Source organism: Protomyctophum parallelum (genome assembly GCF_964188405.1).
Source record: "Protomyctophum parallelum genome assembly, chromosome: 13".
Lineage (NCBI taxonomy): Eukaryota > Metazoa > Chordata > Actinopteri > Myctophiformes > Myctophidae > Protomyctophum > Protomyctophum parallelum.
This window is the reverse complement of record NC_139708.1, coordinates 35,547,408-35,570,664: the sequence shown is the minus strand read 5'-3', so window position 1 is coordinate 35,570,664 and position 23,257 is coordinate 35,547,408. Positions and strand designations below refer to the sequence as shown.

The 23,257-nt window shown below is 42.9% G+C and overlaps 1 protein-coding gene across 5 annotated transcripts; it reads right to left on the bottom strand.

The window, feature by feature from the left end:
- Positions 1-1,062: 1,062 nt before the first annotated feature.
- nacc1a (nucleus accumbens associated 1, BEN and BTB (POZ) domain containing a) lies at positions 1,063-22,304 on the bottom strand. Of its 5 annotated transcripts, XM_083778867.1 has the most exons (9): positions 21,873-22,303; positions 20,808-20,932; positions 15,124-15,277; positions 12,852-13,127; positions 11,391-12,018; positions 8,844-9,014; positions 6,174-6,279; positions 4,775-4,872; positions 1,063-3,330 (listed from the first exon to the last, which is right to left on the bottom strand). In XM_083778867.1, the coding sequence occupies exons 3-9, from the start codon at positions 15,247-15,249 to the stop codon at positions 3,014-3,016; spliced, it is 1,722 nt and encodes a 573-aa protein (XP_083634993.1). In that variant the 5' UTR covers positions 15,250-15,277; positions 20,808-20,932; positions 21,873-22,303; the 3' UTR covers positions 1,063-3,013. The 5 variants fall into 5 exon arrangements, with proteins under 5 accessions (XP_083634993.1, XP_083634990.1, XP_083634992.1 ...); XM_083778864.1 differs by lacking the exon at positions 20,808-20,932 and having other exon boundaries at positions 8,844-9,011; positions 21,964-22,304; XM_083778866.1 differs by lacking the exon at positions 20,808-20,932.
- Between the last annotated feature and the right edge of the window lie 953 nt (positions 22,305-23,257).

The following is a 23,257-nucleotide window of genomic DNA, read 5'->3' as shown; positions in this document are numbered from 1 at the left end:
CTTGACCAAAACACATCGAGATAACACCCATTTTCCTTTACATATTACTCGCCAAATATTGGCAACTTGACTCAATTACCTTGAGTGAGAAGCAACACATTCTCAACAGTACATCTTTCTTTAGCAAAATGCTAACTAGCAAGACAATACAAAAAGTGAGAAATGAGCATCATAACAGACATTTTGGTTTCAGAAAACCAATCAGCGATTCAACGTTGTTTAGGGTGCGGCAACTGGGCCATACAGCAAAGTCCTGAGTGTCCATTTAATTCTGAGACCATTAGTTTGTGCCAATGCAGTGTTTTCTCAGGGTTCCACACAGGTGTTCTAGATCTGGATGTGTCAGCAATACTGACAATGTGCAAGTTTGATTAATGACACGTGTTGTAATCAAACCTGCACATATATTTGTTCCTTTCCTCTATAACAGAAAACCTAAGTGACTGGAGTTGAAACATTGAAATAAGATGCATTAAACACCAGTGCTCTTGTGGTGGGTTGTCACTTTTCATTAGGCCTTTATGCCAGCGGTACCGGTATTGTGTGTCAAACATACATACATACATACATCAATTGCGCTGCACAGTAAAATCCTAAGTGTCAGAGGTTTAACAAAATGTAACCAAATGCACCCATAAGGGTCCATTTGGTTACATTTACTGTGCAGATAAAATAAAGTACAATTACCACTCAAACTAGAGGCCAGGGAGTGTAAGAATGGAGCTATTAGGGGCTATTTTTGAGTCTCAAGATTTAAATTCAAATTCAGGACTTTGCTGTGTAATAAACACAAATGCTGCTACCCCTACAGCACAAGAGCCAATTCGGACCCTAACAACTTATCTCCATCACCTGGAATATTGATTATTTTTCAATCTTTCTCTCTCAGATCTGCATGCCAACCGTTCTCATGGATTAACTTGTAGAGATATAAACATTAGATTTAACGCCAACATCCCTGATGCTTCAAAAGACACAATTAATAGAAACAGGTGCGCAGGGGTCTCACACACCAATCTTAACCATGAGCATCCAACAAAAGAAGACAATAACATTTGGGACAACAGTCTTGTTGATTTACATTGAGTTTGTCACACTCATTTACAAAAGATGGGCAACAAAGAAAAACATAATACATCACACCTAAAATCTAAATTACACTTCGGCAAGTCGTATGATGAAGAATAAATTAGGCTAAAGGGCTTTATTCTTTAGATGACAACTTTTCCCCCTTCCTAAAAAGGTGCGTGAACAACTAGTCAAGGTGCAGGAACGTCCATCTTAGCGCTCCTGGAAGGTGCAAAAATCATCACAAATATAATGTGATGATACATGTCAAAGAAACCTGTTAGCCACTCTGCATTCGCATTGTAAGTAGCGGACAATACAGCATGGCTACAATAATACAAGATGTTTTTATCAAAGAAACCGACAGAGACAGACACACACACACACACACACACACACACATACACACAGTTTCATGACAAGGCACATATTCCAGTATCTTTTACTTGTCAATTTAAAATGAAAGTTACGAATGTAAGTACGGTTCTATGAATCCCTAATGACCACCTCTGGAGGTCAGTAGGGATGAAATAGAACTAGGAAGAGGCAAGCTAAAGCCTGATGTATACTTTACTTGATTTATACAACTGGGTTACATGCTGAAAGTAGTTGATCTAAGCACACACAAGCTCTACAACTTTGTGAACTTGTAGATCAGACATTTTCGGCACTGTCAATCTGTCATACGGCAAAGTATACATTAAGCATAAGTAGTCATATGCAACACGTCAATCAAAGCTGTACATTTCCAACCTTGGCTGACAAAATTAGGAGAAAGCATGTGTTGTAAGGGCTGCAAATACCTGTACAAACCTATACAACCTACTGAAAAACTGCCACAACAGACAGTTCTCGTCTCACTTGGTCTCGACATTACTCGAAAGATAATGAATGGAAGATGAAATGCTTGGCTTCAAATGTAAAGGATCAACTGCAGTGTCCACTGTCTGTAGATAAAAAATAACAACTTAAAAAAGAATTCAACAACTAACCAGTCTTACATTAAGACTACTCTGACCGTCATTATATATATACCAGACCTTTGAATGCAAAAATAGCACTTTTCCTTTTTCAATAAGACATTTCTCTGCAAAACCGCTCCTTAAAATACAATAAAACACAATGATTGAGATTTTAAAACAATCCCTCTCGCTCTCTCTATGCACACACCATACAGACGTGTGCACTTTTATATAGAACTTTTTATCCTCAAAATATATCTCTTAACTTTTTGTTTCAGGCCCGTTCGCTTTACAGTTTTCTTACAGTTCACTGCATTCGAAATCTCCCTCCTGTACTGGTCGCTGGAAGGTTACACACAGAGAAACATGCTACAAATGACATTAGATGAGACATGTACGTATAAGACACAGCACAGACACACGCTGGAGTGTGATGGATTTGCTCTGGTCGTGAGGGTGGCGTGGAAGGTGTGAGGGCATGAGGAGGGAAAGGAATCAGCAGGGCTTTTGTTTAAGTTGTTAGTGTCATTTTTTATCTCCATAGTTTAAGGCTGGAATGCAGTTTGAAGCACCTTCGCATCCTTTAGCCCCATTATTCCATCCATTCTTTCTGTGCGTCCAGCCAACCAGCCAGCCAACCACCTCCTCAGCCTGAGGTACTGACCCTCACACTCATCCCGACGGGGAATGTGTTTAATATAAGAGGGCGATTGCAGTTAAATGGCTAAAAACAAGCGGAGGAAGCTTGGGGGGCATGTGGCGGAAAAGAAAAATCTGAAAGTGATCATTTTCACTCCCTGGTTTACGGCGGGGTCAACAACTGCCATTCACCCCCCCTGGTAGTAGTGTACAGTGAGAGTCTGACGGGAGAGGTCAAGGCAGGTGGCGCCCCCTGGAGGACGTGAGGCGGCGAGCAGAACCAGGGGGGAGGTTCTCGCTTGTGTTTCCTCATGGCACGTCAACCTTTTCCACAGCTTCACCGGTCAGAATAACGTCCCTCCGTCCACGCCCACGCCTTGAAGCGATTCTCCGGAGGAGCCGCCGGAATCCATGCCGCCGCCCACGCCGCTGCCGGGCTCCAAGGTCGCGGGGTCAAACGCCGGCTCCTGCCCCAACGCGTCGTCCTCCAACTTGACGGCGTCGGGGAGGAAGGCAGAATACGCGTCGCTCTCGGCCATCAGAAGCTTCAGCTTGGGGATCCAGCTCTTGCGGACCACGCGGCGCGCGTTGGTGCACATGTCCGCCGCGATGGCGTTCATCTCACTCTCCTTGAAGCTAGTGGCAAAGTTCTGGCAGTAAACTGGTGGGCGAGATGGAAAGAGCTTACGGATCAGGGCTGCGCTTCACAATGATGTTACATGTGGGAGTTACAGTATCTATGGTAAGTTTCTGTATGACTATTTGGGCTGTTATCCTATTGAGAGCAGAGACAACCAGACAATGCATGAGAGCATGCTATGATTTTTAAATGAAGAAAAAGGCTGCACTGCTCATAGCTGCAATGCAAACTATATTTTATTGAAAGACAACTAACATTTCAAACAGATAAGGTATTCTTCTGGGATTGCTTTTTGCTTCTTTATGTTAACATTTTGACCACCTCCAAGCAGACGAGGCCTTAGTAATCTACTGCACACAACAAGCAGACGAGGCCTTAGTAATCTACTGCACACAACAAGCAGACGAGGCCTTAGTAATCTACTGCTCACAACACATCTTGCATATCTCATATGTGAGGTTCTGAGTGGTGTTACCGTGTTAGGCATACATGGCCTTTGTGCAAGACCTGGATCGTCTCATTATATAGTTAAAAGTTACCCTTGCTGCCCACATTGCAAAAACAAAATGTACAGTCAAAGCTGAATAGCCAGAAAGCCACCCTATCAACTTTGTTGGAGGGTCTTTGTCAAGCTGGCATTTAGTTTCACAGGGTAAATGTCGCCATCTTGTGGCCACTATGAGCTATTTCTTATTATCTGTTAAAATGGACAAACTGACCCAAAAAGGAAAGATCCCATGTTCAGTATATAGACACGTTCAGAAACGGATCTCATGGTCGCAGCTAACGTATTTCCTGTAGGCGGAGACGACATATCTGCGGTGTAAACACTACTACTACTACTACTTGAATGAGTTGAGTGACTGATGTTAGTCTGCTCAAACGTTACTCTTTTACCTGCTTTTTACTAACACTAACTTTACAAAGATGCCCAGAACATCGTGATGAACCTGTGTATAGTTTATGGCTGCTCCAACAGTAGTGGCAACATTCAACATTCAAACGGGAAGCACGCGCATCTCAAAAATGTCGACGGGTGCAGGACAAAAAAATACATACAGGAAGGTAGGAAGTCCGCACACCGTTCTTTAACCCATTCTGACCGGGCACCCATTTTGGTGTTGGCATCATGTCATGCTTTAGCTATTGAAAAATAGCAGATCTACAAGCTCATATCGCGCCACCGAGTGGCGCGATACGAGCTTGTAGGTCTGCTATTTTTGAAATAAATCGAAGAACGACTGACATTTTTAGAATCTGATCTCAGGTCAGAATGGGTTCATCAGACCAGTGTGTGTCCGGCGGAAACCTTGTATGAATCTGATCTCAGGTCAGAATGGGTTAAGCTCCCATCAATTATATTCAGGAATCAGGATTCAACGTTTCGACCCCTCCGGGTCTTCATCATAGTAAGAAATACACACGCTTTGAGTGCACCCTCACGCATGCAAACATGCATACTCACATTTCACTGCATGCAGCACTCTGTTGTCCAAGGGCTTGCGGCTAGGGTCATTGGTAGAAGAGCGGATGCCTGTTCCACAGCTGTTGGCCAAAGTGTTTCTGAGACAGGAGAATACAGTATAGTTATAGTTAACCACATGAACCCTAGCGTCCCTCCCTAAGCAGATCTACAAGCTCACAAGCGCAAGCTTGTAGATGTGGTGAGATTTAGAGGGACCATTTTGTGAACACTCTCTGAGTCTCTGTGTTACTTAGAGCTTCACTCTCGATGCCTGAAGAAGGTCAGTAGACCGAAAGCTTGCCAAAAATAAACTGATTGTGCGCAGATCTGAGTGTGCGGAGCTTCCCTTTATTTTTTCTCATATTCCCTTTGTGGCTCCAGCACCTCTCTTAAGTTTTTTTCAGCGGATGAGCGGTGGTTCCTTTTCTACTTAGAGCTTCACTAAAATGTGAACGCTTGTCTCGTCTTTTAGAATAAAATGAAAAGTAGTATTTTCAACTGTTAGGTAAACATTAAACCATTTCAAGATGTCTGTCTCGGTTGAGAGAACATGTGACTTATATCTTCCCTCATATTGTACAGTACTTCGTTACCTTATTTTACCAACACTGAACACTGGTTTATTACCTTATTTTATCATCATTTTAAAGTCCAAATAGACAATTTTCACAGAGAGATTTTGCTGACGGTGATGACATTAATTGCAGGTGTGTTTCAGTTAGCTGTTGCTAAATGTAAAATTATGCTTTAGTAATATTGTTCCTGTAACAATATTACAACAATAACATCATACTACAATGAATTTGGGCAATGTTTCAGCACAATCACAGCCCAAAAAGGTATAAGAAAAAGGTTAAAAAAAAACATTAACATACAGTATGTGAAAAGGGGTGCAAAGTATTGTATTAATTACATAACTACAGTGTTACCCTACACAGCAAACCTTTAATTTAACTTTAACAGAAACTTACATTTGTAGAGTCTCTGACCTTAAATTAAATCTGTAATCCATAAGATTTATGATTCAAACCTGGGTCTCCTACGTAAGCACCAGACAAAGCTCCTTCAGGGAAGGGGACATATTACTCTCTATGCAATAACACTTGTCAACTTATCCGACCACAGGATTCTAAGAGCACCACTGTTGTGTTAGTTATATTATATATATATATATATATATAAAATATATATATAATATATACTCTACCAAACAGTTAAAGTTTAAAGTTTTGTTCGCACAAAAGAAGAAGAAAAATATGGGAAAGCATCTGTGTACTTAGTTGCCATCTGGTATTTATAAACATTTTTGGAAGATTTTGAAAGTGTGAGAACTGATTTAGAAGGCATTTGTGGCATCATCTGTGTAATGATTGAAACAAGCAGACAGAGGAAAAGCTACCTGTCAAAGAAAGCAGCCAGCAGCCTCCTCAGCAGCACCTTGTGTCTGGTCCCGGCACTGACGTGACAGTTCATCAGCTGGGCTCGTGATATGAACACTGATGTACCTGCACAAAGGATATATTATAATCGCATGCCAAAAGTATTATTATGCACAAATGCACACACACACAGGAGCACACACACACACACACACACACACACACACAGCATTTCTCTGTTACACTTGAACTGTTTTTGGTTCACAATGTGTGACGTGCACATGCACACAATTTATATGGGAAGGTATGTAAGCCAGGCCATAAGGTAATACAGATAATTGCAGGCTGACATGCCTTCACATGTCTAATATTAAACGCAACATGTGAGCTGATCTGCATACCAGTGTTAAGCTCAGTCATTCAAGGACAGTTAGAGGTACACAATGTGACTGTGAAATACATTGACGGCATCTGACTGTCTCTGTTTCGGTTTCTACACTTAACTAATGATAATTATGTACATTAGCATTTTCTGTTCACCATCGCTGCTATTATATCTCTGCTGTTGAGAAGAAACCAATTAACTTTTTTTAGGAAATGAAGAAAACAAAGCAATACTGCCTCATCAAAGTTGGTGTTGTGACTTTATATGTCAATTACTTGCATGAGATGTGGAGAGGTGGTGGAGTTAGTTGCTTCAGCAGACAGTTTGAGGGCCCAATGAAGTTAAGAGGTTTAGTCCCAAGCGCTTTTTATTGGTTCAATATTTTCAAAACAATACACAGACGTAAAAGGTGTTCAATAGCACTGATTTATAAAAAACATTAAAAATAAAACCTCAAAAATGTAGTTATTAAATTTGGTTTCCTCCCGACAGCAACGAGGGTCCCAAGTCCCATCCACTTTGTTTTCCACTTAATTTTTATTGAGAAATTGTCAATGACAACAGGAAAGAAAAAAGACAAGGAAAAAGGCTGCATTGTTTCATATTACAGGACGTTCATGAATTCCTCATACATTATCGATAGGCTGGAAGAAGAGATCCCACTTCTCCCACTTTTTATAGAACTTATCCTCACCTCTTGTAGTCTAAGTATGAATGTTAGTTTTTCCATGACATACAGTTCCTCAGTAATGTCCATCCAATGTTCTTTCATTGGTGGGTCCTGTTAGTACCAGCGTCGTGTGATTGCTTTCTTACTTGTTGCTAAGAGGATCTTGATTAAATATTTATCATGTATTAGAATCTCTTCAGGGATATTTCCCAACAATAAAAAGCAGGTATCTTAAAACACAGAATGGTGGATATCCTGCCAGTATTTCTGAATTTTAAGTCCAGAATGAACGTGGCCCGCCTCTTTGTAGCCACACAGTCTCCAGCATAGATGTTCTGTTTTCAATTGTCTTGATTTAATTTTAGGTGTTCTCATCTCCACATTCTTGAGTTGAGTATTTTGTGTTTTGCACATATTTTCCCATTCCTCTGTAGTGATGGTAATCTCCAACTCTTTTTCCCAATTAGTTTTAATGTACTCTGTGAAGTTAGTCCTAGCTGAAACCAAGGCATTGTATACACTAGACACTGCTCTTTTGGATTCATGTTTATATGCCTGTATAAAAACCAGTATGAGATCATCGTTTGAAGCCACCGGCTCAGAAGCTTTCACCTCACCCATACTCTCGTACTTGAAAGTCCTTGTTATCTATACACATGCACATATTCTTCAGTTTTTCAAAACTCAAAAACACATTGCCCTCCATGGCAGTACTGAAAGAGGAAAAGCCATACCGAGCCCATTGCAGGCTTAAAATCTGGATCATAAGCGGGCCACCTCAACACCCCGATTGTCCTCTCCATTCTGAACTGTTTCACGACTTTGAACCAGATATTTAAAGTAAATATAGTGAATGGGTCCAAAATGTCATAGTAGGACTTAGCCTGTTCTTTATTTCCAATTAAAGTCTGAAAGGGATGTTGTCCCATCCACTTTTAAAAATGAGTTTAGAACCCCCCCCCCCCCATCATCTGTTGTTTACTGAGAGAATGTCCAGATGAGAATGCACATTATCAATGAAATTCCATACCACGCTTCACTGTTATATTGCACCTAAGCAGGATTCTCACAGAACACACACATTCACACACACTTGTAGCTTTCCTATTTTCAGCGTGCAACACTGTCACACAACAGAGTATAAAAGTAATCACTGGTAGTATTAGTAATCAGTTAACTTCTGCTAAATAACTACCAGCGGAGTTCCTTGTAAAGGCAGCAGCCTTTTGACAAATGCTTGGCTGGTCCAAAACTGGATCACAAAATTGTTTGCATTTGCAATGATTTCGAGATAATGGCTCTGAAAAGAAACCTCAGTGATCATGTGCATAGTTTCACTTGCACATAATATTGTATACCATACACCGATTTTTCAATAACCCTAACCCAATTATTAATGTATATTTATTATTTAGGCTACTGTTATTTGAGTTCGGAACTGGGTTACATGTAGGGTGATTATTTCTGCTGGTTCATGTTCATTTTGCCCATTTGTCATACAAATAAATATCACTGTTTAAGAAACCACGGGTGGGTTGCCCGGGCCCCTCACATTTTCAGCGCTCGCTACACCCATGGTTGTCACATAATACACACATTAGCATTGCTGCATATGTACAGGTGGCGCACACAAACCTGAGACTAGCTCCAACTTCTCGGCTGGGTCTCCCTCCTCGTACAGTTTGGGGTGACAGCGGTTTCCTATCTGCGATATGAGCTCCGTAGGGAGACACGTCAGGTCTCTGCCCCGCATCCGTCCCCGTGTCTCTGTGTGGTCCGGCAGGGCATCAACTCGCTCACCTGCTGCTGGAGAGATGAGGATGAAAAACGTTTAAGAAGGTTTATTTGCATACAATACTATACAATCAAAGCACACGTTTCTCCCTCAGTATGTGAGATCATATTCAAAACACTAGTAATGACCTACAAGGAATAGGAAACCAGTGGCATGGCACCCCCATAGTCCAGCCCTACATCCCTATCCCTTCCCACACACTTGGGACATCCGTCCTCCAATCCCTCCCTATGACACCCTGGCCAACACCAAGCGTCCTTGACTCTTCTCCCCCTGCCTTCAAAGCTGTGGAATGACCCCCCCACCACCACCACCATCAGGACTGCAGATTCACGCCCCATCTTCCGCCGCAGTCTTATAACTCATGTCTTCACACTCTACCTCACTCCCTACTAGCATTCTTTGTTCCTTGTATCACTTCTTGTTGCTTATTTAGATAGATTCTTATGTCCTCCAGATGTATGTTGGTAAGTTGTTCACATGCTATGTATAATGTTATCCAGATGTACTGTATGTCAGTTAACTGTTCACATATTCCATGTATACTGTATGAACACAGTTATTACACGATTGAGGTTGTATTTGTGACTTGCATTGTTAACGACTTGCCTGTAGCATATGTGAACAAGTACCTGATATACTCTGGATAGAATAACTACCATCTATCTAAACAGGCAATAACAATGAATTAATCAAGGACTTATGAGGTTTGGGAATATTTATTGGTCAGAATTACACAACTGCACATCAGGTGGGGTTTAAACAACCAGAGGTTAGGTTCGTCCTATTTTGACTACATTTCCATGAATCCTTGGGATAAGTATAATCAAGACCCACTAGCACAGCTGAGCTGACTGAAGAGGGGGAAAAAATAAAACCACAGGCTCGGCTGAGGATGTTTACCATTCAGCGATTCAACCAGACCAGCTCAGTCTAGGCGCACCACCGACACTGAATTGGCCAGCACGAGACTAAAGGTCAGAAACATATACCACCACAATGGCATAATGTAGTTGTTTTCCATGACATATGTGACACAACCCGTCAGACTCCCTATAACCTCACAGGAGTGTGCACTGAAGAAAAAACTATTGAAGGATATTTGGTTTTCACTGTTACTATTTTAAAATGGAAAATAACAAATGTTAACCCATAGTCATACTGTATATTGTATCGCTATTGGAATAAATATTGAGATACTGTATGAACCTTTGTCCATATTGTGCTGCCTGGGGCAGCACAATATGGAGGTTGTATTCCCAGGCGGCTTGGGCCAGGCTAGCATGTGCGTGGACGTGTCGTGCACCAACCTCCATAGGACCTTTTCCTCCAGGAAACCCTGACACTATTTAAATTACATTGTTGGCAACTTGTATGTGGATAGTATACTTTGTCGTATTAACCACATGAACCTATCCTGGGCATGTCATAAGAGGTGATGCATTTTGAGATTGTAAATTTGCTATCTTTGTGAATAGATTTAGTGTAGAGAGAAAAAAGGAGCAACCAAGTATAGTCCCCGGTCTAACCAAAATAATGTATATGCCTTATTAAACAGTCATGTAAAATGTAATGGTATCCTTTATACTTCATGACTTTTGGCATATGTAACCCAAATGATTTAACAGGCTATTATTAATTGCATGTTGGTTATTAAGCAACCACTGCATTGTTTGTAGACCACACACATGCACGCACGCACACACGCACGCACGCACGCACACAACTGGAGTTGGAAACAAACAAACAAGTTTTTGTTGTTGCTTTCCAAATGCCTTAAAATGCATAGATTTATACGGTTGTCTGCAAAACATTCTGGTTTGGTGGGGGAATGCTAAGAGTGACCTCAGTATTTCTAAAATCCTGGCTCCAGCCCCGATGATGCAGTGTTAAACTATGTGTAGCTCGCTGCATACATTAACCACATTCAACCTGGTGTCCCTATTTTGTGTCTTATTTTGAAGTAAATGACGGGACGAAGGCAATAAATTGGGTTCTGGGTTCTTTTCCCAAATGTTCAAAGTGTATTCACTGTAGTCTATGACAAACTATCATGCCAACCGCGGGTAGTAGTGAACGACCAAAAATATCTTACAATACGGTTTGTGATGTATCCTTCCATCACTTTAAGTTGCAGGCATCTGTGGGATAACTAAAAGAACAGAATGTCTTTAACACCATTGAACAATTCAAGTCAGAGTTTGACACACAAGTGCAATAATCACAAATTAGTGTGAATGCAATGCTTAATTCATACAGCGTTGAGCGCCGAAAATAAGCAATCTATGCTCACAATGCCTTGCATCGTACATACTGTAGTATAAATCAGGCACACCTTGTAGCCCTCCTCAGTACTGTGGTTCACACTCACGTCTCCAGTTCCTTACCTGCAGCACCTACGTTGAGCATGCTGTACATGGTGTACATATTGCAGATCTGTCTGTACTGCTCCTCGGCGGTTTCGTCTGCCCCCTCCTCCTCCTCCTCATCGTCGTGGTAGCTAATGGGCGAGTCGCTGGCGTAGGCACTCATGGTACCGGGGCTGGCTCCCTCGGACACAGCCAGGCCCGCCACGGAGCTCCCGTTGTGGCCGCTGCTGCTGCCAAACCCTCCTCCTCCTGTCGGCACGCCGCCCAGGCCGAGCCCGGTGGTGCCTGCCGTACCCATGTTGACCAGTCCCTGGATGGCGCAGCCCCGCACTGACTCCTGGGAAAAGCGAGCCGCCTTCCGCAGACCCCCTCCTCCCCCGCCCCCCGAGCCGCCCCCGTCCCGGCTGCTGCCGCCCTCCCACAGCCGCTTTGCCACGGGGGTGCACACCACCGAGTAAGGGGAGGCCGCCTCCGCCTGGCTGGCCGGCTGCTCTGTCTTCACCCGCGACACCATGGGGAGCGGCGTCAAGCAGGGGGCGGGGCGGGCTCCGCTGCTCCCGCCGGTCTGAGTGACGGGACTCTGGGGCTCAGAGGGCGGGGCCTCCTCCGGGTGTAAGCCCTGCGAGTCACAGCTCGGCGAGGACACCTATGGGTTCACGTGGGAATCAACGCCGTGTCAGGTCGCACCAATTCACAGAGACAAAAGAACATTGCAGAATACTAGACTTCAGACTTCTCGTCAGACAAAGCCCAATCTTTTCTGCTACAACACATATGGCAGTGGTTCTCAAAGTCGCGTACAGGGAGCGACATACCAAAGTCTATACCGCCTGTGCTATAACCAAGCCCCGCTTCTGTGACGCATGCGGAGTGCCTCTTCTCCAACAAAAAACACACCGCTTTTGGGCCAATAAAGTATAGTTTTTTACCTCAATGGAGGCAAGCAAACTTGAGCCACGAGAGGCCCCGCCGAGCGAGCTCAGGCTGTTCGATGAGCCGTCTCAGTGGCACACAATCGTAAATCATGTTTTGGGGTGAACATTTGCCCCAACTACCACTCAAAGTGGCTAATCACAGCGTGTCCTAACCCAAGCCGTATAGGCTTTGGGACAACGTGTCCAGGGACCCCTAGTGGTCCTTGAGGTAGTTCCAGGGGTTCCCCAGCTAAATTATTTAATATAGCATCAACATCAGTTAAACCACTATCACCCGATATAAATTTACATTAGCTACTTTAAAATAGCCAATGTACAATTAATGTACAAGCTCACAGTGCATGTCGCATTGTGAGCTTGTACAATGTTAAATATTTTTGAAGAACAAATCTTGTATGGGGGTCCCATACAAGATTCCCATACTATTTTAATTTGGGGGGTCCACGGCCAAATGCATATATACATTTGGGGGTCCTGGACATAAACACGTTTGAGAACCACTGCCATACGGGACCTGGCATAGCAATCAGCCGGCAGCGTTTACCTTGAGGAAGAACTCGGTGCCCTTCTCCATGATCTGCTGTATCTGGAGGAACCCGGCGGTGTACATGAGGAGGAACTGCTCTCCCACGGTCATGCTGAGACGGCCGGTGTAGCAGAAGGCCAGGATCTGCTGGAAGCTCTGGGGCTGCACAGCCGGCGGCAGCTCCACCACAGCGGGGCTCTTCCCACAGCTGCTGCCACCTCCACCGCCACTGCTGGTGCTGCTGAAAAGGTCCCGGAAATAAGAGCTGCTGGCGGCCAGGACAGCTCGGTGGGCCTGGGGTGGAAGAGCACAAGTTTATGGATGACGCTGCCACTGCTAAAGTGTCTATTAACTCCTGTATCGACACCATTACCTTTCACGTACATAATACAGTACAGGCTTACTCCACTTCTTTCTTTTCTTTTTTTAAATATGCCCTTCCTCACTGCCTCAAAAGTAATACAAATAATTTGTCGTATACTGTCGCTGTGGGGCAGTTGCAAAGTAGTGAAGTCACGAACCATGAAAAAATAGTACATCTACAAGCTCACAACATTAAACGATAATTAATGACATATAGAGAGAGACAACATCTAGCTTGGAAGTGGTTATGTCTGTCAGTGGATTTCATAACTATTTAACCAATCAAAGGTATTAACAAGATAATGTTAATAATACTGTTTTGTATCCACTGGAACACAGGTTATTTTTTTCCATGTCTTGATTTGGACAAACAAGGTTTCCGCCCGAGAGCCTCAATATATGTTGCTCTGGTATTCCACACAACAGCTTGATATCAATTCACACCAGTATTGCACGTCACTTAACACCTACAGGATTTAGCAGGTCACACAATGGACCCTTGATATGAATCCAGGCTCATTCCAGAAGATTTTGTAAACTTTGTTGACTGTGAATTTAGGTTTCTTTTTAAACGATGCATGTGTGTGCACATGTGCTCCTGAAAAATCTTTGGTGGGACGGTGTGGTATCATGTGCAATGATGACCAATGCAACACTGATTTACACCCAATATGAATGAATGAATGAAAATTCTGTACAATAGCTGTTTTGGAGTCTATTTCATGATATACAGTACTTCGCAGTGACAAAGCTGTTATGAGAAAGAGTCAAGTTGCGATGGAAATAGGGGTGGAATGTTAGTCCTTCTCAACTGACCCTATGAAGGCCATTCTAAGAGTCTGAGAGGAAAACTCATGCTCTTATGGGGAGACATAATAAACACATGAAGATGTTTTGAATTTACACGCCTATAAAATATTCCAAAGTTTTTTTTTACTTCGGTCCATACCGGTGGTTTGAAATGTTTAGCTTATTGACCACGACTCACTGTATACTTGACATTACTGACATTTTCCATGGCTTACTGTGGTTTGATTGATCTTTGAGGAAGCCAATGTTTCCATTCATTTCAGTGCGGCAAGAAAGTCAACTGGCACTTTAAACGTGCTTGCAATAGGTATTATCAGGTTATTGTCTCATCATGTAAAATGTTATGATATGTCCTTTTCCGTTTAGTGCATTTTAAACATCTTAAATCAAAGGCAGGTGTGCTAACAGCGGGGCCTTGAGGCTCGTGAGGTGTGGCTGAATGAGCCACTAGGCCAGGGGTTCAACGTTTTTGGCTGGGTACCCCCCCGCCCCGGCCCGCCCCCCTCCCTACCACCAAAACAAATTGGCCGCTAGTCCGCTGCAATAACCTTAATAATAGAGAAAATACATCATAAATAAATACTGAAACCAGATCATCATTAAGGAAAGTTTATGCATGCATGCATGCATGTGTACTACAGTATGTAAACTCTAAACATGCTAATGGGATTGGCTGTCATCTGAGCTTAAAGGCCAATATAGTTTTACCGAATAGTGTCAACCGACAGTTTTGAGCATTCATCCTGTGACTCGCCGACACAACAGCGTTGCCACAAACATAAACAAGGACGTGTCTGTAGTCTGGAGCATCTTCCCAACCAATCACAGTATGTGACATTTTATGAAGCCATCCGAATAGGTCTCGTCTCACAGTAAAACAAACACCAGTTAATTGCCGGGCTCTCCCGTCGAAGTGTCGAAGTGTCCTTGAGCAAGACTGAACCCCTAATTGCTCCCGATGTGCAGGTTGGTGCCTTGCATTGTTTCCTCCGCCATCGGTGTATGAATGCGTGTGAACTGAACGGGTGAATGTAATGCACAATCAACAGATAAAAGCGCTATATAAATGCACCGTATACTGTACCATTTAGCCTCTTCACTAAGGGGTTGGTCTCACCTTGAAGGCGTGGCCCTTGACCACCACAGAGACGTCACAGTAGAGGCCCTGTAGCCGCTGCTCATTAAGACATTCAAGAACATTGTTGCCAAAGTTTGGGATCGCCATCTGGAGGGTCTGGGCCATGGTGCGCCCACATACACCACCGCAGAGTCTAGAGAAAGAATGGAGGAGAGAATGAAGGAAGTTCTTTATGGACTTCATTATGATATAGCTAATTAACATCTCTCTCTCTCTGTGTGTGTGTGTGTGTGTGTGTGTGTGTGTGTGTGTGTGTGTGTGTGTGTGTGTGTGTGTGTGTGTGTGTGTGTGCCTGTGTAGACAATGTGAGAAAGCAAATTCAGGTTAAGACTGAAAATCTAATATTTATATTCAGTTAGGTAATATAGTCAACAAGGCAGAAAACAGCTGATTAACAGTGGCCTGCACAGCCCATGTAGCTACTGCAGTGGTGGAGAAGTACTTAACTCCAGTAGGCTACCTGAGTCAAAGTACAGATACATGGTCAAATATTACTCCACTACAAGTAAGAATTTCAGTAATTATTTTACTTTTAAATAATACTTAAATATCCTAAAGTAAAATTTAATGGAGAAAATATCAATAATATTGAATATAGCACATCTACAAGCTGACAAAGTGTTGCAGTGCAATGCATTGAAGGTTTAAGTTGCTAAACCTTAACGTACTTTTTTTTCCTCTTCCTAGAACTGTAGTGGAGTCAAACGTACAATGTTTGTCTTTGAAATGTAGTCACAAGTATCCAAAAATACAAATACTCGTACAGATTCTCAAAACATTTACTTCTGTATTTAAGTAAATCTACTTTATTACTGTCCACCACTGAGCTACAGTACATACCAGACAGATGTCCACCCACTTAACTCAATTTGACTTGGTCTAGACAGACCAAAATGAATTGGGAAGTGTTGCATAAATGGGCAGCAAAAACAATTCCATAACACACTCTAAAGATGACAAATGCTTAACAACATGCATTATTAGTACCCCAAGGCAGTGGTTAACGGTGGTTCCCAAACAGTGTGCCAAGGCACACTGGCCAGTCCAATGTTCCATCATGAGATTTTGACCACGTATTATTACTGCAATATACAGAAACTATAGAAAAACAATCTTTGTACTATATCACAATACTTTCTATACCTTTAAAAATACATTTTAATTGTAACCACTTTCATTGCATTAATTGCATGCTTAAATTATTACGGTTTTTAGTCTTTAGTTGTTTTCTTTTCTTTTGTTTACAAATTTCCAAAAACAGTGAGATTCTCAAAATATGAAAAATAGATATCTTGAGCATTTTAATAATAGATCTACAAGGTTATAACGTGTTTGACTTGCCCATTTCTGTGCCCTGGGCATGGGCACAAAAAGATTGCATTCCCCAGGGCATGCATTTTACAACCAAGCAGTTCTGTCGTGAACCAGCATTGCCAAATCCCAATCCTTCCAGAAAATTAACGTTACGTAAAGGCAACATTATATCACTTGATGCAGTCGACCCATCCTCCCAATAAACTGCTTCACAAATTCCTACCGATTATGCCTAATTCAATAGTAATTTGTTTTGAGACAGGATTCACAGGAACAGTTTTATTAAAACTTAAACAGGTAATCTCTGTGTTGCCTTAATCCTGTTCTTCATTGGACCTTTATTGCACTTTTTCTCAGTGACTAGGCCTATAAAATCCAGTGTCCTTAGATAACTGGGTCATGTTCTGGTATTCTATGTGCAAACGCCGGAGTGGCCTAAACAAACACCATATAGCATGTGTCAATTCATTTTCCATAAACAATCCAAGATAAACATACCACCTCACCCTGTACCCTCTGAGAGCATGCATGCCCTGTAAACATTTTGTAATACAGAAGAATGTTTACTTTTACTTTGGAAATGAATATTATGCACTGTGCAGACTAGGCAGGCATATGTCTCAGCAGTACTGTTAAGTGGCTACATCTTTCATGGCCACTTCAACCACACTGACATTCAAAAGGCAGCATAAGCAGACGCAGTGCAATTGTTCTCTCATGCATACAAGAGAGAGCCTGCACAGTCCCAGCTAACAAAGACAGTATACACTAATATATACGCCAATGCTATAGGCCTACAGCAGTGATTCTCACCATTGTTTGAGGGCCTATGCACAGCTTTGTGTGTTTGTGCATGAGCACGGAATGTGATGATTTGATTGGCTGAGCACGGAATGTGATGTATGAAGATCAGAGCGCCCCTCATTTCACACAAGTGTGATTTTTCAAGGGACCCTCAGTTTGATACGCAATAGTCCATGGACCCCCAAACTGTTTTTCTGTATTGGCATTGTCCAAATGTATTTTTACACTTTTAACCTGTCATCCTTATTTTGGACCCAATAATCTGGCATCGATTAGGCTCTACAAAGAATGACAACCGATGTATGTTAGTATACGGATACCAACTGTGGATCGAACAACAACATACCCAAAACAAACAAGCATGTGTGCACATAATATGATACACTAAAGTCCTGAGCGTTAGAGCTGCAATCCATAAATTGCATGTCATATTCATGTCATACCCAGGATTTGAACAGGATTTATTTTTTTGAGACCAAATTTCTAGAAAACTGATAAAAATCCCTACTTGGTCAGGGGAGACTGTCCTACTAGTCCGGGAGCCGTGGGGGTGAACGTGGTTTCGTCAGATTTTTTCTTGTAGCTTTGGGTCACCTTTAAAGAATTCAAGAGGGTGCCCAGTGATATCCCTTGAGCATTTTTTGTTATTAACCCCTTAATACCAGAAACACTGAAAATCCACCCAAAATAGTTTTATGTTATTTAATGCAAAATACTTGGTCTAGATGCATCAAATTGGCTTTCTACAGTGTTTATGAATGTGGATGATATGCACAATGAATTAGATTTATGATTAATGCATTAGGCCAATATGTCGTCCCCCCCCCCCTTATTACTGTGGAAGAGTTCAATCATCCAATCCACTAAGCACCTATAGACCGATTCCGTAGCGGGTGTCATGGTCGCAGCCTACGTATTTCCTGTAGGCGGACTCGACATAGCTGCGGGAGTAAAACCCTCACCAGGCGCACCTCTTCCACTACAGTGAACGGCAGAGTGACTGATGTTAGTTTGCCTCAAACTTTACTCCTTTACCGGCTTTATTACTAACACTAACATTACAAAGATGCCCAGAACATCGAGATGAACGTGTGTAGTTTATGGCTGCTCCAACAGTAGTGGCAACATAAAAAAAAAAAAAAAAACGGAATGGCAAAATATCCACCGTGGTGTCTGAGACCAGAGCCATTGAGTAATGGTTGAGACAAAGCAGTGAAGGGTCCTGAAAGATACATAATTTCAGTCTTACCCAATACCCAATCTTTCTGTTTTATGAACACAAGGCTGCTGTATTTTATACCTCATACTAAGCATTTAAAGTATGAGGTATAAAGTACAGCAGCCTTGTGTTAATAAAACAGAAATATTTGGTATTGGGTAAGACTTGCGTTATGTATCTTTCACTGCTTTGTCTCAACCATTACTCAATGGCTCTGGTCTCCGCCACCGCGGTGGATATTAGACATTCCGTTTTTTTTTTTTTTTAATGTTGCCACTACTGTTGGAGCAGCCATAAACTACACAGGTTCATCTCAATGTTCTGGGCATCTTTGTAATGTTAGTGTTAGTAAAAAAGCAGGTAAAGGAGTAAAGTTTGAGGCAAACTAACATCAGTCACTCTGCCGTTCACTGTAGTGGAAGAGGTGCGCCTGGTGAGGGTTTTACCCCCGCAGCTACGTCGAGTCTGCCTACAGGAAATACGTAGGCTGCGACCATGAGACCCGCTACGGAATCGGTCTATAGCAAAGGGTTGAATACCAACCACTTGCCATTTTGGCAAATTTTTTGGAAGCGCTACCCACATGTTTAGCTGTGTTGCTCATTCCACGAACGCCTGATCTTTACAATCTATACCTCGTTGTGGAGGTGACTAATCAAGTAGAGAAATAATGGACCAAAGTTAAGTAACCCAAACTTTTGTTGCTGAGTTTATATCGTTGTGCATATCATAATTCATAAACACTGTAGAAAGCCAATTTGATGCATTTAGACCAAGTATTTTGCATTAAATACCATACAACTCTATTTTGGCATTAAGGGGTTAATAACAAAAAATGCTCAAGGGATATCACTGGGCACCCTCTTGAATTCTTAAGAGGTGACCCCAAGCTAGTGAAGCTACAAGAATCAGTTGAGAAAAAAACTTTATCTGACGAAACCACGTTCGGCCAAAAATCACCCTTTCACTCCCGGACTAAACCTGACAGACTGATACCAGGGTCTACATTTTTCAATGGAAGTGGAAGCCACTTCTAACCACTGCAGACGTGATTGTTAATGTATTATATCTACCATACACAGATTGGTTCAAATTATACTGTATTCGTTCAAATAAGTTCATGCTTTAATTTAACTCGGAGTGTAAACATTGACACTGAATATGGGTCCACTTGTACACTCTCTGAGTTAAATTAACACTCAGGATCTTGTTGTGTGTGTGTAAAGTGTACCAACTTTAGTGTGACTGTGATGAAGGCTGCAGCGATCCGCCCCATCATATCCAAAGCCTTTCATTTGGGCTTCAGCCAAGCTCCGGGGTAAAGAGAAATGCTCTCTTTGTCTCTGTGTCTCTCAAGCTCCCTCTCTCTCATACTAAAACACAGATGCGCACACACAAACTCAAACAAACCCACAAAAGCCATACTGAGTCACACACACACATTAGACAATACTGCTTGTTTACAGTTTGGCAAAGGGAGCCACAGCATGCACACACATGTGCACACAAGAACACACATAGGGCTGAGAGCAGGGGAGTGTTTGCACAGTTTGCCCCGAGAGTGTGACAGTGTGTGTGTGTGTGTGTGTGTGTGTGTGTGTGTGTGTGTGTGTGTGTGTGTGCGTGGCAAAGAAAGGCTGTGGGGCCTGCAGAAGGGCTCATGTTTCTGGAGAAGAGTGGGATCATTCTGGGGTCTTAATTTGATTAAAGATATAAAGTAGAGTACAATAGCACCAATGAAAATAAAAGTTAACCCAAGTTGACCCTGTGGCTTAGATCTCATACCAGCCGGCAAATACACAGCCTGGAGAGAAAAGTGGGTCAAACATACAACATACTTCAAGACCAAGTCTTTTCATAGCAAGCCTGCAGAATGTTTTGCCAGCATTTGAAGGGCTTATGTTATGTTATGAAGGGCCGGCTGCCAACATATTTCAGAACTTATATTAAGTCTAAAGAACATTTTCTACTTCATCCAAGTCCAAGTCTGAAAAGAGCAACAGCTAAAGTAATTCACATTGCTATGTTGATTATTAGTAGGGAGATACTGGTAGGTAGCCTATATACTGTAGATGCCTCTCTCTGCCTCTCTCTCTCATTTCCTGGTTCAAGTGCCCATGCCTACAATATGGCTGTCTTGCTCGTCTTATCAAACCACAAGGTACATTAATTCAAGTTTGTACTGAAGCTGGATACCATGGTGCATACGCAGCATACCAAATGCAACACACTTCTACTGTATAGATTGACACAACTTTAATCCTTAAGTTATAATAGCTACGTTATACACTTTGCACTGCAGTTAACCGGTCCGGGCATATTATACCTTGTGCACTACGTGCGTCCTTCCTCCCCGTCCCCGATGGAAGCGCCAGAGAGAGGATGCCAGATCAAACGGAGTAGATAAGGTCGCACCGCACCGATCAGTGCCAGTCTGTCTGCCCGGGACTGCTGGCATCCGGAGGGCGACACAGTCTCACAAAGGAGGGCAGTAAACGTTGTATTTCGCGCTCTCGGTAACGGCAACTAATCCCGATTATATATTCTGAACAATGCTTGAGTAGATAAAGACAGTCAGCTAATTTGCCACCTTCCGGTAGCATAGATGTTTTGATGCCGTGTGCCACCCTCCGTCCCGCAGGCCCAGGAGCTACCAGGTGGCTAAGCTAACGCACTTCAATATTTTTTGGATTCGCCAGGCAGCATCCACATTAATGCTCGCTCACTCGCACAGCTGGAACATCAACACTTCAAGTGATCGCCCCCGCCCCCGCTCCAGGCTGTCATTAAAGTAACGAATATTAATAAGCGACGAACCCGTGATGACACGACTACACACCGGCGGCTGTCAATACCAAATGTCACTTATTTAAATATATTTGGGGATGGGGGAAATCGCTCCCCCTGCCATTCTCCATTTTCCCGACATCAACAGGTCATCCCAGGACACGCAGCAGCTGAGAGGGCAGAGCCAGACGGAACCAGTGCGGCACGCAGCGGAGAGGAGAGGACAGGAGAGGAGAGAGGAGAGGAGAGGGTGGGTGGGAGCCGCACAACAAGGCACAATTCATTTTAAACGTCCGAACCTGGCATTTATTTTCAACATTGCAACGCTTCGCTATTAAACGTGCCGTTATATCTGTAACGTTACTGCGCTTTGAAAACCCTCCCCTGGCTCTGATATGAAGCGCTGAGGTTTCAGGTTTGTGTAGGAACAAGAACGACGATGAAGGTGAATATAAAGTTTATGGCCGTGCCAACCTGGAGCCCATCCACCAAATCACATAGATAAAAGTTAGTTATGTATGTATGTTGAATACTTTTTTTTTTTAATTATCAAACCAAATGTACTCTGTGCTGCGGCGCTACCGCTATTAAACTAGTCACCTACCCGGCCACGGGACAGACGTCCTCCCCCCACCGTCGCTGATCCTCAGACGACCCCGGCTGAGAGCTTCATACAGCGGCAGACAGACACTCACCGCCTCGCCAGTGCTGGGAAGTTGATGCGGAGCCTTTCAGTGGAAGGGACGCGGTGCTCTGCTCTCTCTCCCCGCTTTCCCTTGCTACAAGCAGCCATTCATTATGAGAAAGACGCCGATAGCAGAGCTATCGAGGGCGGTACGGTAGATCCCAGGGGGTTGCTTGCGGAACGCAGATTCACCGATCGCACCGTAGAACAGTAGGGGAGAGACACAGGAGGCATGACGACGCGCCCGTCACTCAATCGCATGATCATTTCGAGCGCAGCCTCAATTTGGGGAGACCTATCCCACCACGGCATGGACTGTTTGCGCATTGGCACAGCAACAGCAGCCTGCGAAAAGAATCCGCCTCTCTATCCACTGACTCTCTCTCCGCATGTGCGATAGACACTGGAAAAGTAGGCCGCTTGCGAGCGCGTGCGTGTAGACTCGGTTAACTTAGGTGAACCCGGTGCGCGCACAAAATACAAAGGAGGGATAAAGCCGCGCCCCGAGTTAGAATAAAGGAGGATAGGATATTAGAACGAATGAACGAACGCCGCCCCTCATACTAATTTGTTAATTACCGGTAATCAAAATGCCACCTAATATAATGTTTGCGACAGTGTAGGTCCCCCTCGTCCTCGCAGAAATAATGCTGAGTATGTTATTATGCCAGTTTGTCTTGCCTACAGTGCCCATCTACGCATAATATCCATGGTATGCCTCCTCCGGCCCTGTACGCTCCAGTAGGCATGCTTTATGCATAGACCTATGCATGCATTCATATGTGCATGTAGCCTATACTTTCATGCATTTATTCATACTGTGAGGCTCAGAGCAGCGTGAATATACAGCCATCATACATATTTCATATGCCACCAGTGTGCACATATAAATATAATCTAAGTTTGACTTTAATGCATTTATGAATAAATGACTTCAAAACATGTTGCCACTACGAATATTGAATAGCCTATATAGGTGGGCAGAATGTAGCTTGTGGCTGTGACTTTTGTTGAAGAAAGAGAAAGAAATACTTTGCTATGTGGTACATTGCCAGAGGAAAATTCTTTTAATTGTGGGTGTGCATTGTGCATATCTCAATATTGGACAAAGGAACAAATCTTTGTTTTATATAGCAAAATACAACCTCAATTGTGAGATACAGATACATACATTTGTGAATTATTTCCATTAAGGATCCAATGCTAATTGGTGAGAAAATGCTGTGAAACTGAATGAATGTTGTTAGGCTGCAGGAGACTTTTTTGTCATTGTTAAAGATCTGCAGGCAGTGGATAATGATAAT

Bases quoted from the DNA above. Each gene is read 5' to 3' on its own strand.
- nacc1a (XM_083778863.1), bottom strand. From the start codon at position 22,061: ATGGCTGCTTGTAGCAAGGGAAAGCGGGGAGAGAGAGCAGAGCACCGC. The intron at 6,280-8,843 runs GTTTGTGTGCGC...TCCTTTGTGCAG, and splicing joins GAAGTTGGAGCTAGTCTCAG to GTACATCAGTGTTCATATCA. The intron at 3,331-4,774 runs GTGAGTATGCAT...CTCGCCCACCAG, and splicing joins AGTGCTGCATGCAGTGAAAT to TTTACTGCCAGAACTTTGCC.